General features: G+C 39.3%; 1 protein-coding gene across 3 annotated transcripts in view; it reads left to right on the top strand.

The window, feature by feature from the left end:
• The window catches only part of STAG1 (STAG1 cohesin complex component), a 373,948-nt gene extending 361,114 nt beyond the window's left edge, over positions 1-12,834 (top strand). For 2 of the 3 annotated variants that reach the window (XM_054595513.1, XM_054595512.1), the window contains exons 29-34: positions 2,062-2,267; positions 5,194-5,368; positions 7,151-7,261; positions 7,807-7,921; positions 11,800-11,880; positions 11,970-12,834. In XM_054595513.1, the coding sequence (XP_054451488.1) occupies positions 2,062-2,267; positions 5,194-5,368; positions 7,151-7,261; positions 7,807-7,921; positions 11,800-11,880; positions 11,970-11,993 (712 nt within the window). In that variant the 3' untranslated portion in view covers positions 11,994-12,834. The remainder of the gene's footprint in view (positions 1-2,061; positions 2,268-5,193; positions 5,369-7,150; positions 7,262-7,806; positions 7,922-11,799; positions 11,881-11,969) is intronic. The other variant, XM_054595514.1, reaches the window with a different exon arrangement.
• The last annotated feature ends 1,214 nt before the right edge of the window (positions 12,835-14,048 follow it).

Below are 14,048 nucleotides of genomic sequence, written 5' to 3'. Positions count from 1 at the left end.
CTAACGTTGATTTCTAATTTAACTCCACTGTAATCTGAGAACGGACATTGTATGATTTCTATACTTCTAAAATTGTTAAGATGTGTTTTATGGCTCAGAATGTGGTCTGTCTCAGTGAATATTCCAGGTGACCATGAGGAAAATCCATTTCAAGGATTCTGTTGAGCTGTCCTCTAGCTCAAAGATTCTTTCCTCATCCATGTCCAGTCTGCTAACAAGCCATAAGTGGCATTCTTCTTCTTCCATTAGAGCCATTTGCATATTGATCATAGTTGTTTATCCCAAGTCTGAAAATTCTAGCCTTTTTGCCCTGTCTGGTTATGATCTTGCTCCATTTCTTCCACTTGTGTTTTTTGCCTTTTGGTATGCCTTGTAATTTGTTCTTGACAGCTGGACATGATGTACTGGGTAAATTGAACTGCTGTAGGTAGGCAGTTAGTAATGTGGTGGTCAGGAGTAGGAAGAGGGAAGCATTCTGTAGTCCTATGATGAAGTCTCAGCCTTTCAGTGAGCTATGCTTCTGGACTGTGATCTTCACATGGGCTGCTCAGGGGTTTTTTTCCTTCTCCACTCTCAGGTGGAACAGGATGAGTAGAGTGGGTTGAATTTGACTGTTTCCCTTGTTCCAGTATTGTGGGGGCCTCCCCTATAACTGGGTACCCTGGAGCTTCTAACTCTCAGACTTGTCTACACTGTGCCTCCAGCAATTCATGAATTACAGAATAGGTTTTCCTCCCCCAGCAATGGCTCCCAAGGTGGTTTCTGCTTATGTGTTTGTCCCATCAAGTTGTGACCTCCGCTGTTGTGTCTCCATAATGATTTTCTTCTCTTATAGATCTAAGAAGAGTTGTTAATTTTTTCAACGTTTTACTTGTTAGGATGCATTGGCAACTACAAGCTCTTTGCTTGCAGAACTGGAAACCAGTGTATTGTGATTTTATTTTTTAAGCCTGTCTTTTTAGTAGTTGCTCTTGAGTCAGAGAAGCTTGTTGTTCAGCCAATGTTTGGTTAGAGGTTGTATTTAAGCCCCTTGTGCCAGTGAGGCTTCTCCCCTATGACAAGATCTGTGTACAGTTTGGGGAATGATTTCAAAGGGGTTCCCATCCCCTGTTCTATTTGCCCATGAATGAGTGCAGCTTAGCATGTGTGCACAACCTTCTCATTGCAGGAAGCCTCTTCTTAGTGATGGTTCTCTAATTTCTGGCTGTTCTACTCTCTTATATGTTGCCTATAGTATAAAGAGCTGCCAATACCCTTAGACAAGAAATATTGTATACTTTATTCCAAATAAAGTCAGCCTTCCCAGATAAGCTGGAAAGCTTCATCCTATGGTGTGCTGGCCTCTGGGCAGAATTTTTATGCCACTGAACAGGAGCTGGGTGCTAGGATAGTATCCATTTCCTTCCAGAATAACACCCCTCTTCTATGGGCACAGGTCCAGAGGTAACCCCTGGTTCTTGGCTTGCCCCTCTAGTTAACGGAATTTCTGCTCTACAAGGGAGCTGAGGTGGGGCACTCAGGGCCCAGTATTCTTAGCCTGCTGTGCCCGAGGTAGGAGTTACTACCCAATAAGTTGGGGTTTGTGGTGGAGGAGCCTTGTTGCTCCCAGCTGCTGTCCAGAATAAAGCATTCACCATGTACAGATGGCCTGCTTCTTCCAGAGCAGCTCTGAACAGAGAGAAGGGGAACCCCCAATCTTCTTATCCATGTCTGCCCAGAGTAGAGTTTCTGGAACACACAGCTGTGGTGAGGGAGAGGAGAACAAGGGAATGATGCAGGATGTGGTTCAAATGCTACAAATTCGTTGTTCTTGCTGAGATTTAGAAGGTATTCTTAAATAAATGTTTCCTCCATTTGCTATATGCCCTTAAGATAATTTCTAAAGACTTGAAATTATTGTCTTTTATAATTCTCACCAGTTAAAAGGTTGTTTTACTGGGGAGAGGCTGTATGCAAAAAGCGTCTCCTTAGAGATTTTTCAGAACCTTCTGAGAGAGCCTTGGGTTATGAAAAAGTTAAGTGCCTCCACGAAAATCACTGCTTCTTCTATTGTGTTTCTAGTCACTCATACCTTGAAAAATTCCTTACGGAGCAAATGATGGAAAGGAGGGAAGATGTATGGCTTCCGCTCATCTCCTATAGAAATTCGTTAGTCACCGGAGGTGAAGATGATAGAATGTCTGTGAACAGTGGAAGTAGCAGCAGCAAAACTTCCTCAGTAAGGAATAAAAAAGGACGGCCCCCACTTCACAAGAAACGAGTAGAAGGTAAGTCTTCCTTTATACTATGAGACAAATAGCTTTCCTGATATTATAGAGATAAATAATAGCAAATCTGTTGAAGCAAGATGATACTGTTAAGCACATTATTTCCTTGTATATTTGATACACACTGAGAGATTCAGTCAAAAATGTTGGAATTGACAGTGTAGGACAGGAAAAAAGGAAAACAAGTTAAAACAGCATGGAACACAGAGGAAGATAGGCACAGAAGAAAAAAGGACATAGCTATGGTAGTTTATAAAACTGATCCCCTGCCAGAGTCCTCTAATACATTAAAATTTAAAATAAGATAGTTAAAATGTTATTCTGACAAAATTCAGGAGAGATTCTGGTAAGTCAAGGATAATCCTCTGCAGCAAATTAAATATATCAGAACAACTTTCCCTTTCTAACACTTTAATGGATCACTTATTTTTGTATATTAAAATAGTGATTGCAAAATCTGGTTTTAGAACCCTCATGAACTGTGGGGAACAGGGAGTTGAATTATAATGTAAATGTGACCTATGGTCGATATTCATATATCCAAAAAGACTAAAAATTGCTTTGCAACTAATAGAACAAAGCTTTATTTTTTTTAATTATTTTGTTGATTATGCTATTACAGTTGTCCCAAGTTTTCCCCCTTTGTCCCATTCTACCCAGCACCCCCCACTCCTTCAGGCAGTCCCCTCACACCATTGTTCATGTCCATGATCGTGCGTATAAATTCTTTGGCTACTCCATTTCCTATACTGTACTTTACATCCCCATGGCTATTCAGCACGACTATCCAGATTTTACACAGAAAAAGCTAAATCCTAGAGAATTTAAATAACAAAAAAAATTACTTTTCAATAATGGAGCTGTTGGTATGCTTCTCTTTAGGACTAAGAGAAGCATTTATAGGCCAGATAACCTAATTTGGTCATTGTTAAATTGCCACAAAAAAAAAAAAGAAAAGAAAACTTGCTTTATTTGAAATTTACCAAGTAGCTAAAGTTATATGCTTAGAACCCTCAGGCAGCAGAGTTTCATCTGTTTGGTGTAACCCTGAGAGAGCTTTGCAAGAATGTTTCCATTGGGGAATCTTGAGGGATTAGGAGGATCTCTTCAAGACCAGTTAGTGAGTTCTTCCCGAAGTAAGGAATTCATTCATTGGTAAGTCTTTCCAAACACCTTCCTAAGAACTGCAGTAGGTGCTAGAGATGGTATTAATAAAAGAGCTCATTGTCTATGGCCATACCACCCTGAATGCACCCGATCTCATTTAATAAAAGAGCTCATAGTACAGATGGGGAGAGAAACAGGCAGTTTTCAGTTCAGCATGGTAAGTGCAATGATTGGCCAGAAAAGTTCTCTGGGAACGTACAAGAAGTGGCCAAACTTCTAATGAATTAGGAAAGGTATTCTGAAAAAGATATGTAGAGAGCTGAAAGATTAGTGTATCAGGTTAAGAACCATTCTTATGATCATTCTTAAGATCATAAAATTTTAAGTTCAGGAGAGAATAAAAGTTTTGAATTAAATATTGAATGAACAGTGGTATGAATTAAAGAAGATACAACTACAACATTATCTTCTTCATTCATCAACATCTAACATGTTAACATCTTGCCGATTAACTAAAAAGAGATTCAGTAGTGAGCTTCGGATAGGTGGAATGAACTTAAACAAACAATAGGTAGATATTCCAGGGACAGAAAAGTTAACAAAATGTATACATGCATCTGACAAAATTTTGGAAACCTGAGGAATACAGAGAGAGGAGGAATGTTTGACAAGCAGATGAGGAACCTAACATGCACAAATGTCTGAGACTTAATGGGGGAGGAAAAACAATGGGAAGACATAGCAGTAATATTTTTTTTTTAAGTCTTCCATATTAAGAAAATAACTTAGAATTTTTGTAGGTAGAGTGTTTATAATTAAGTAGTTTTTTGTTGTTTTTTTTTTTTACTTATTTTTAGACAGAGGGAAAGGGAGAGAGGAAGAGAGGGAAACATCAGTGTATGGTTGCCTCTCATGTGAGCCTCACCCGCCCCCAGGGGACCTGGCCCACAAGCCAGGCATGTGCCCTCACTAGGAATCAAACCAGCAGCCCTTTGGTTTGCAGGCCGGTGCTCAATCCACTGAGCCATACCAGCCAGGGCTAATTAAGTAGTATTTTATTAGTATATGGTTTAGGTATGCAAATGCTTTAATCTAATCATCTTCAGAAGGAAATAGTTCCGAGTCTCTTGAAGAAACTTTAATTAGAGATAACATAATGCACATGACAAATAACCTAACAATACAGGACAGTGTGTTATGATTCTGTTTCCCCTAGAAGTTAAAAGAGAATGGTAAGTGGGGCTGGGTGGGTGATCAGGGAAGATTTCCCGGAAGAGGGAGGACTTTGAGGCATGGAAACAGGGTTGAGCCTTTCCACCCTTCCCCACATGAATGACCTGGAAAAGCACTTTTTTCCTCTGGCTGCCAGTGTTTAATTGTGTAACAGGATTTGTTGATTTCTCAGCAAAGGCCATCTAGACTTTTAAGTGCTGCTGCATTGTGCCCCTTTAAGACCCATAGGCCCTTTATTGCTTGAGTAAAGGAAGGTTACAGGGGTTTCAAGCTGGCTCCATTCCCCTTTTACCATGAGATGGAGAGACTTGGAATAGAAGTTAATGTGGGGATAGTTAACATTTGATGGTTATATACATTACCTCATTTAATCCTTACAAATTTGAGTTAAGGTATTGATATTCCTATTTTGTATATGAAAAACCTGAACTTTGGAAGTGTAACTCGAAGTCACACAAGCGAGTGACATAACTGGGATTCAAACTAGGCAGTCCAGCTCCAGAACCATGTTCAAGTCCATGCTGTGACTTCTTCCGGAGTTCACCTCACCCCTGACATTCTGTGACTCTTAACTGGAATTTTACAGATGAAAGTTTGGATAATACCTGGCTAAATAGGACTGACACCATGATTCAGACTCCTGGACCCCTGCCAGCACCACAACTCACTTCTACTGTCCTGCGGGAGAATAGCCGGCCCATGGGAGAGCAGATTCAGGAACCTGAGTCTGAACATGGTTCTGAACCCGACTTTTTACACAAGTAAGTAGTACAAGATCATTTCTTGACAAAAAAAACCTGTAACTGTACCAGAAACTAAGAAAAACTTTTTGTTTGCCAGGCCATTTTACTGGTCAGTTCATGAGAAAACAAAACCACAAAGGTTAAATAATTTAAATTAGAAGATGTATAATTTAGTCTGCAAACACATGTTTACAGTTTAGAGACTTTAAAGTGCATGACATCTCACTAACTGCTATTTTCAGTTGGGGTTTGCACAGTCATTGGGCAGGTCGGTTTCTTCTGAGGTACTTGCCAAGAAGACTTCATTGGCAAAAAAGCCTTATACTAGTCTGAACACCAAATTAAGTAGGCTGTATTACTTTTATCATCCATTTAATCAATAGTACTTAAGTTTATACTTTAAACTTAAACTATTTGTGGACTAAGAATGAGTGAGATTTTTGATAAATTCTGAGGAATTGGTGCTCTTTTGCTAAGAGAGAATCAAGATCTTACCTTTTCCCACAGTAGCAATTAAAATATTTTCTAGTACCAGTGCTCTGAAAAATGTGATTGCGTAACTTTTGCTATTTAAAAATACCTTAACTTTTTCTTTGTTATTTTCATCCAACTTGGAAATTCTCTTAGCTCCTTATTTGTGTTCCTGTTCATACGGGGGTAATGCTATAAAATAGTCTGACAGATAAGAGAGAATTCTCACTTGAACTCAATAAATTAAGCTGGTTGGAATGAAAAGAGGAGGTTTTAGAAATGTTCAGATCCTTGCTTTGAGGATCTGCCTTTCTTCAAAGCTGAAAGGATAATTGTCAGCCACTGCATAACTGAGTGTTCTTAAAGGGTGATTTTTACCATATGACGAGTTTCCTGCAAGGTGGGTGCTTCTTCATTAGAGCTGCCTGCCTTGCTTCCCTGAGTTTACCACTTGTCAGTTCCTCCCAGCTACAGTCTGCCACCTTTTCTAGATTTATAGGTTTAATCAAGGTGGTAGCCCCACATAATTATGTAAAGACAGCTTCTTAGAGAGAACTTTATACAACAGATTTTATTTACTAAAAATTATTAAAGTTTACAACCTGTAAAAGTCCCAAGAGGCATGTTTATGTAATTGTTCATGTTCTGATAAGAATTGAGTACAGGCGAAGATGCCCAGCATGTACCTGACTCCCAATCTCCACACCAGGGCTGAGAAAAACTGTGGTACCCTGCCTTGTTCAACTCTAGAGGGTTCTGAGCTACCAGGCCAGCATCATTTTTGTCCTTTAGGGGACTGGCTGCTCAGCTAGGAACACTTATGAGAATGATAGCAGCTGAATGCAGAGATCTGCGAAGCACTTATTTGGTTGGCAGGGATGTGGGGAATGAAGCTGATAATTTAAGCACCTGTAGGTGAGGAAAAAAAGTTTTCCTCCACCATCTTAGGGCTCTGAGCTAACTCTAAAGAATCTGTCACCAATAAAATGAGAATTTATTTCAAGGACCTTTTTTGCATTTACTGCTTCTTAATTGCCTTCAGCTCAAAATAACGTACCTCAAAGAGGCATATCTGGGGATTTCCTTCACACCTAACAACTAGCCATGACCAGCTTCTCTTGAAGACTTAGGAATCTCTTTGGGCACCATGCTGCCATTGCTACCAAGGCAGATCCTTTGAAAATGCTCTCACCCTTGGCCCTGGAATAAATCCAGCTAACTCCCCCTACATGGGGATTAGGCCAGCTAACTACAGCCTTCTTATCATGGGACTTATTAGCTAATTTCATTATCTGCTGCCACAAGATGAATAATAGTGCTATCTCTTAGTCCTCAGATGCAGATCTCTTGGTTAGGCCAGCCAAAATTAGAAGACTTAAATCGGAAGGACAGAACAGGAATGAACTACATGAAAGTGAGAGCTGGAGTGAGGCATGCCGTGTAAGTGTCACATCCAGTATCACAAGAACATGACTATGTAATGCTGGTTATTTTGTGGAATGACTTGGGTTTCTCTGATATTTGGTCTTAGGAGTTAAAATCATAATTCAGGATGTGTTACACAGCGTAGGACAGGAATAGAGGGCATGGGCCCTTGACGTTTTCATTGTTTAAATCCTGTACTGCTACTTGCCAGCTATGTGGCTTTGGGCAAGCTATAAAATCTGTGCTCAGGTTCCTCATTTGGAAACTTGGGATGATAATAGTACCAACTGCTTAGAGTTTTCATGGGAATGGCTACATAGCTAAATAAATGTTAACTACTATTACTGTTATTGCATTTAAATTATACTTCTTTCTGATAAGTTGAGATGAAATTTTGAACCAAATGAATGCTCTTTAATTACATTAGAGTTCAGTACCATAGTTTGTGTAGTCAGTCTATAGGTTGTAACTGGAAGGTATGCTTTCACTGGTTAGACAACTTAAATAAGAAAGCCAGGCCTCCAAATTCAGTGAATCTGAATCTGCTTTTTCCTTATCAGTCGGGGCCTAATGGAGGAAGATGCTGAGCCCATCTTTGAAGATGTGATGATGTCATCCCGGAGCCAGTTAGAAGATATGAATGAAGAATTTGAAGACACCATGGTTATTGATCTGGTAAGGAAATTCAATACATTTTTCTTGTGTTAAAATGTGAAGGCATTGGTGTAAGATGTTTTCGTCTTCAGAAACCTGTGAGAGAAAGAGAGAAGTGAGGAGGAGGGGATAACACTGACCAACAATGGAGAGGACCAGTGTGAGGCTTGCAGGCATTTGGATGAGCTTCTGTGATTTTCAAACCTGCTTTCAAAGCAGTCCAGTTTTGAACTCTTTCAAAGGGAGAACTGGTTCCTTCTTACTACCTTCTTGAAAAACCTCACTAAACCTAGCCTCATGTACTTATTTTTTCATTGTTACTAACAACTTTATAGAGAGATAATTACAATTTATTATTAAGGTGCACGATTCAGTGTTTTTTGGCTGACTCAGACTTGTGTGACTGGCACCCCAATTAATTTAAGGACATTTCATCACCCCCAACAGAAAACCCATACCGTTTAGTAGTCACCCCCTGCCATTCTCCCCAGCCCCAAGCCTTAGGCAACCACTAATCTACTTTCTGTGTCTATAGATATGCCTATCCTGGAAATTTCATATTAATGGAACTATACAATATATGGTCTTTTGTGATTGGTTTCTTTCACTTACTGTGTTTGGAGATTCATCTATATTGTTCATCAATTCATCCTTGTCTTTTTAGGTATATTTTATTGGTTAAGCTATTACAGTTGTGCCATTTTTGTTCCCCTCTGCCCTTTATTCCCCCCTGCCCTGCATCCACCCTCCCTCCAGTATTTCCCCCACCCCTTAGTTCATGTCCATGGGTCGTACATGTTTTTCAACTTCTTCATTTCCTTTACTATTCGTAACCTCCCCCTGTCTGTTCTGTACCTACCAATTATGCTGCTTATTCCCTGTACCTTTTCCCCCATTCTCTGCCCTCACTGACCCTGTTGATAACCCTCCATGTGATCTCCGTTTCTGTGATTCAGTTCCTGTTCTAGTTATTTCCTTGGTTGGTTTGTTGTTTTGGTTTTTGGGGGGTTTGGGGGGGGTTTTTTTGGTTCAGGTGTTGATAGTTATGAGTTTGTTGTCAGTTTATAGTTTTTATCTTCCTCTCTTTCTTAGATAAGTTTGTCCCTTTAATATTACATAAAATAAGGGCTTGGTGATGATGAACTCCCTTAAGTTGACCTTATCTGAGAAGCACTTTATCTGCCCTTCCATTCTAAATGATAGCTTTGCTGGATAGAGTAACCTGGGTTGTAGCTCCAGGCTTTTCATGACTCTGAATACTTCTTTCCAGCCCCTTCTTGCTTGTTAAGGTTTCTTTTGAGGAATCAGCTGATAGTCTCATGGGAACTCCTTGGTAGGTAACTCTCTCCTTTTCTCTTGTTGCTTTTAAGATTATCTCCTTATCTTTAATCTTGGGTAATTTAATTATGATGTGTCTTCATGTGTTCCTCCTTGGATCCAGCTTCTTTGGGACTCTCTGAGCTTCCTAAACTTACATGTCTTATTTCCTTCACCAGACTGGGGAAGTTTTCCTTCATTATTTTTTCAAATAAGTTTTCAATTTCTTGCTCTTCCTCTTCTCCTTCTGGCACCCCTATGATTCAAATGTTGGGATGTTTAAAGTTGTCCCAGGTTTCCTAAGCCTCTCCTCATGTTTTTGAATTCCTGTTTCTTCATTCTCTTCCAGTTGAAAATTTATTCTTCCTTCTCTTTCAAATCATTGATTTGGGTCCTGCTTTCCCTCCCTATACTGTTGGTTCTCTGTATATTTTTTAAAAGATTTTTATATATTTATTTTTAGAGAAGAGAAGGGAGGGAGGGATGGAGGGAGGAAGGGAGAGAAACATCAATGTGTGGGTTGCATTTCATGCACCCCCGGCTGGGGACATGGCCCACAACCCAGGCATGTGCCCTACACTGGGAATTGAATGGGTGACCCTTTGGTTCGCAGGCCAGCACTCAGTCCACTGAGCCACATCAGCCAGGACAGTTCTCTGTATATTTTTCTTTATTTCACTCTGTATAGCTTTTACTTCTTCATTTTGCATCCATACTCAGTCATTTCTGTGAGCATCCTGATTACCAGTTTTGAACTCTGCATCTGATTGGTTGACTATCTCTTCATCGCTTAGTACTTTTTATGGAGTTTTTATCTGTTCTTTTATTTGGGCCATCTTTCTGTGTCTCTGCACGCCTGTTACATTGTAAGGGGCAGAGCCTTAGGTATTCTCCGGGGCAGGGTAACCCAGGTCGCTGCACTGTGACACTGTCTGTGGGGGAGGGGTCAGAAAGGGAACAATGCTGCTTGATCAGCTCTTGCCCAGGATTCAGTCACTTCCCCTGCTCCCACACGCGAACTATGCCCTTCTGGTGCTGATTCCCGGGTAGGTGGGCTTCTGTACATTGTAGGATCCCATGGGCCCCTCCAGCGGACGACTCTTCTGTGAGACTGGTAGTTCCTCCCACCGTCACAACCCCTACAGATTTTTACAGCCAAAGGTTTTGAAGTTTTCTTTTTCTGCACTGGAACCCTGGGTTGCATAGTGTATCTCACTCCCCAGTTGTTCCTCCAAGTTTATCCACATACGAATGTGGGGCCCTCCAGTCTGCCAGCTGCAGCCTTGCCATGTGTCCTCTCTGCCTGCTTGCCTGTCTCTGACCCTTCTACCAGTCTGGATGAATGTTTCTTCTTTAACTCCTTGGTTGGTGGACTTCTATACAGTTCAATTTTCTGGCAGCTCTGGTTGTTTTTTGTTTTTAAATTGGTTGTTATTCTTCTTTTGGTTGTGTGAGGAAGCAAAACATCCCTACCTACCCCTCCATCTTGGCTGGAAGTTTCTAGCCTTTTGTACTTTAGAGAGTGACAATATACCCTATGTTCCAACACAACCAAATGCAGAATATTAACTAGGCATATTAATACATTCACTTCATCAGGAATAGTAATGCTTGTGGATGATTGTGGGGTTTTTAAAAAATTTCCATCCTTTCATGATACATATTGAAGGTAATTATAGATGAAATGACATGGAGGAAAAAAACAGAACATTTGATGAGAGATTTGCAAATATTTGACAATTGTTGGAGTTGGGTGATGGGAACATGAGAATTCATCATATCACTTTTTCTTTGTATTAATTTGCTAGGGTTGCCATTAAGCCACTGAGTAGGTGGCTTAAACAGCAGAAGTTTATTTTCTCACAGTTTTGGAGGCTAGAAGTCTAAGATCAAGTTACCAGTAGGGTTGATTTCATTCTGAGTCCTCTATAACTTGTGGGTGGCCATCATCTTCCTTTGTCTTTACGTGATCTTTTCTTTCTTCTAAGGACATGAATTGTATTGGATTAAAACCCAGCCATAGGACCTCCATTTACCTAAATTACTCTTCAAAAGCCTGATCTCAGAATAACAGTCAGAAGTACTTGGGGTTAAGACTTTCACATGAATTTGGAGACATAATTTATCCCATAACATTCTGCTTTGTATGTTTTGATTTTCCATGAGATCATGTCACTCCAATCTATCAACTTCCCTTTCCTGAGCCCATCAGTACCTTTCCATCTACCTGCTTTGGGGAATTTAATGAAGTTCCGTCACCTAGCATTTGATCAGTTTTATAATGCTACAATTGAAAGGCATGTTCTATGTTTATAGGCCCAAAAATTATTTATAGGCATTTACATATTCAATCAATTCATAATTTGAAAGCCTTTTTTTCTTGTCTAAGTCACCATTAAAAGCCAGCTATTTTTTTAAATGCATGCTCCATGTAAAAGCCAGCTCCTTTTTCTTTCAGAATTGACCCTTAACAGTTTTATATATTTATGGTACCACTGGAAATACTAGCTGCTTATTATCACAGTTCATTGTTCTAATTTGTCTCAGGGGGAAAAAATGAACTAATTGGCTTCTCTTTCCAGCCCCCATCAAGAAATCGGCGAGAGAGAGCTGAGCTGAGGCCAGATTTCTTTGATTCTGCAGCTATCATAGAAGACGATTCAGTAAATGTTAAATTATTACTACCTTTTATTTACAATTTCTGGGTCTTGTTTTTTGCAAGAATTAAATGATTGTGTTTCTCATTTTCTAGGGATTTGGAATGCCTATGTTCTGAAGTCTGGAGAAAACTTACGAATCTGGAACTCTATTATTTAGAGCTAGAGGCCTATATACTGTGATAGCTTGTATGGGGAAAAACACTTTTGATGTGGTCTGATTTGTTTTTTAATCAAATGGTTGAGGTCAATCCCCTTTTGCAGTGACAGAAGAGGAGCATGTAAATTACCCAAGGGAGTGTTGGTGAATGTCACCTCCGAAAGACTGACCTGAAAAATCATTTGTGTCCTAACATTGGACTTACCCAAAACAGATGTGTTTTTTTCTGGAAGGAGGAAAACATTTTAAATTTTTAAAACAGTTGTCAAGATAAACACTGTTATACACCTGTTTTATGAAAATTCTGCATTGAGTAAAAAAATATTTTTAACTTTATTTTCCTGTTGTACAATTTAAAAACCGTTTTAACATTTTGCCTTTTTATGTTTTAAAAGCTAACCATTTTTATTAAACCTATGAGTAAGCAGCTCATTTTAATTGCTGAAGAGTGTTTTGGAGCTCACTGGATTTGGTTGACTTTATGGAATACAGAAATATGGAGGAGCAGAATATTGACAAGCTAAGATGAAATTCTGACAGTGCATCTCTGCCAAAAACCACACGCCCTCTATGGATATGGATTCCCAGATTTTATATACTCTTGAATAAAAAGGTTTATTTTTATTTATAACGGGCATAAAATAAGAAATGTCCACGCAGCCATTTTTCCAACAGATGCTGTACACCGTTCATTTTATATAGAATAGGGATTCAAATACAGTACATTTTCTATTGGTATTTGTTCTGTGCATTTTTAGCAACTTCTACCAGCAAATAAAGTATTCTCAGTAAAACAAAAATGGTTCTCAAGTTATCAGTTTGCTGTTTTTACCACTTATTTCATGCCCTGCCAAATTCAAGTTACATAGACTACCATATTCTTAAAAAGATAATCATAACTCCTTTGCCATGCAAAAGTAATTTTAAGTGTAACATAACTGTGTCTACTTCCCATGCACTTAATACCTTTATGCGCTATTTTGTGAATTAAGTTTACCAATTATAGAAGTCTGTGCTGCATAGAAGTCTGTGCTTAGAGGGTGAAATTCCTAAGCTTACCTTGAAATACAGCTACATTTCAGTGTTAAATGTGCATATTAAGAATAATTCTTTTGGGGAAAGAAATTATGACTCTTCAGGACAGCCTTCAATGGTTTAGGGTTACAGTCTGCTTAGACCTTGTATGACTTGCTACTATTGTTATTTTTAAAAGCCCACTTAGTTGCGTCCTTTCTGATTTTTAAAGTAAGCTTCAATGTCCAAACCAATCCACCCACAACTGTTTCTGGGCTGGTTTTTTAAGTAGCTGCAACAGAATCATGAGGCTTGCCCTTTTACCAAAAATGAAAATCATTTAAAAAAAAAAAAAATCTGTGCACCCAATGATTATCTTTTGTCCAGGAAAGCAAAATGGATTTCCTTCATCCTTTTAGTAAACAAACACAAAACAGATTTTTTTCCTCAACATTTCTATATTCTGGGAATAAAACTCAGTTGCCAAAATGTTTTATCTGCTAATTTAGCAATTCCTGGGCTCCAGTTGGGGGGCTAAGGTCTCGCTTTCTTCCAGAGATGTGGACTTCACTGGAAGTGAAGGGGCAGGAATGACCGGACAGTCCACCACACTAGCCCTGCTTGCCTATGGTTCTGGCCAGGGAGCAAGCTAGGAGGTGTTCTGGCACAGGCACAGATTGATCCTTTGCTTGAGAGTCTCATGTGGAAAACAGATGCTGACTTAGAATTGTAGACTACCATGCAACAAAAAAGGCTTAATAGCTACTCCAATGGGTTTCCAGTTCAGTTTGAAATCAGTCGAAATTTTGTATTTTCAGTGTCTCCTTGATTGGTTTTGCTAGTAATTCTGTAAATTGTACATTTGCAATATGAGGTTTTTTTTCCTTTTGTACAATTTGAAACTGATGCTTCACCTTTCCTTTAATAAACTATTCAAAATCAGGCTGTGGTAGTCATCCTATTGTACTACTAGGAAAGCTTTTAAGAGATAATTTTTCTG

The sequence above is a fragment of the Pteronotus mesoamericanus genome, unplaced genomic scaffold, assembly GCF_021234165.1.
Source record: "Pteronotus mesoamericanus isolate MK-2021 breed Mesoamerican mustached bat unplaced genomic scaffold, CSHL_Meso_final scaffold_54, whole genome shotgun sequence".
In the NCBI taxonomy this organism is placed as follows: Eukaryota; Metazoa; Chordata; class Mammalia; order Chiroptera; family Mormoopidae; genus Pteronotus; species Pteronotus mesoamericanus.
The sequence above is the reverse complement of the archived record's forward strand: the minus strand, read 5'-3'. Positions and strand labels throughout refer to the sequence as shown.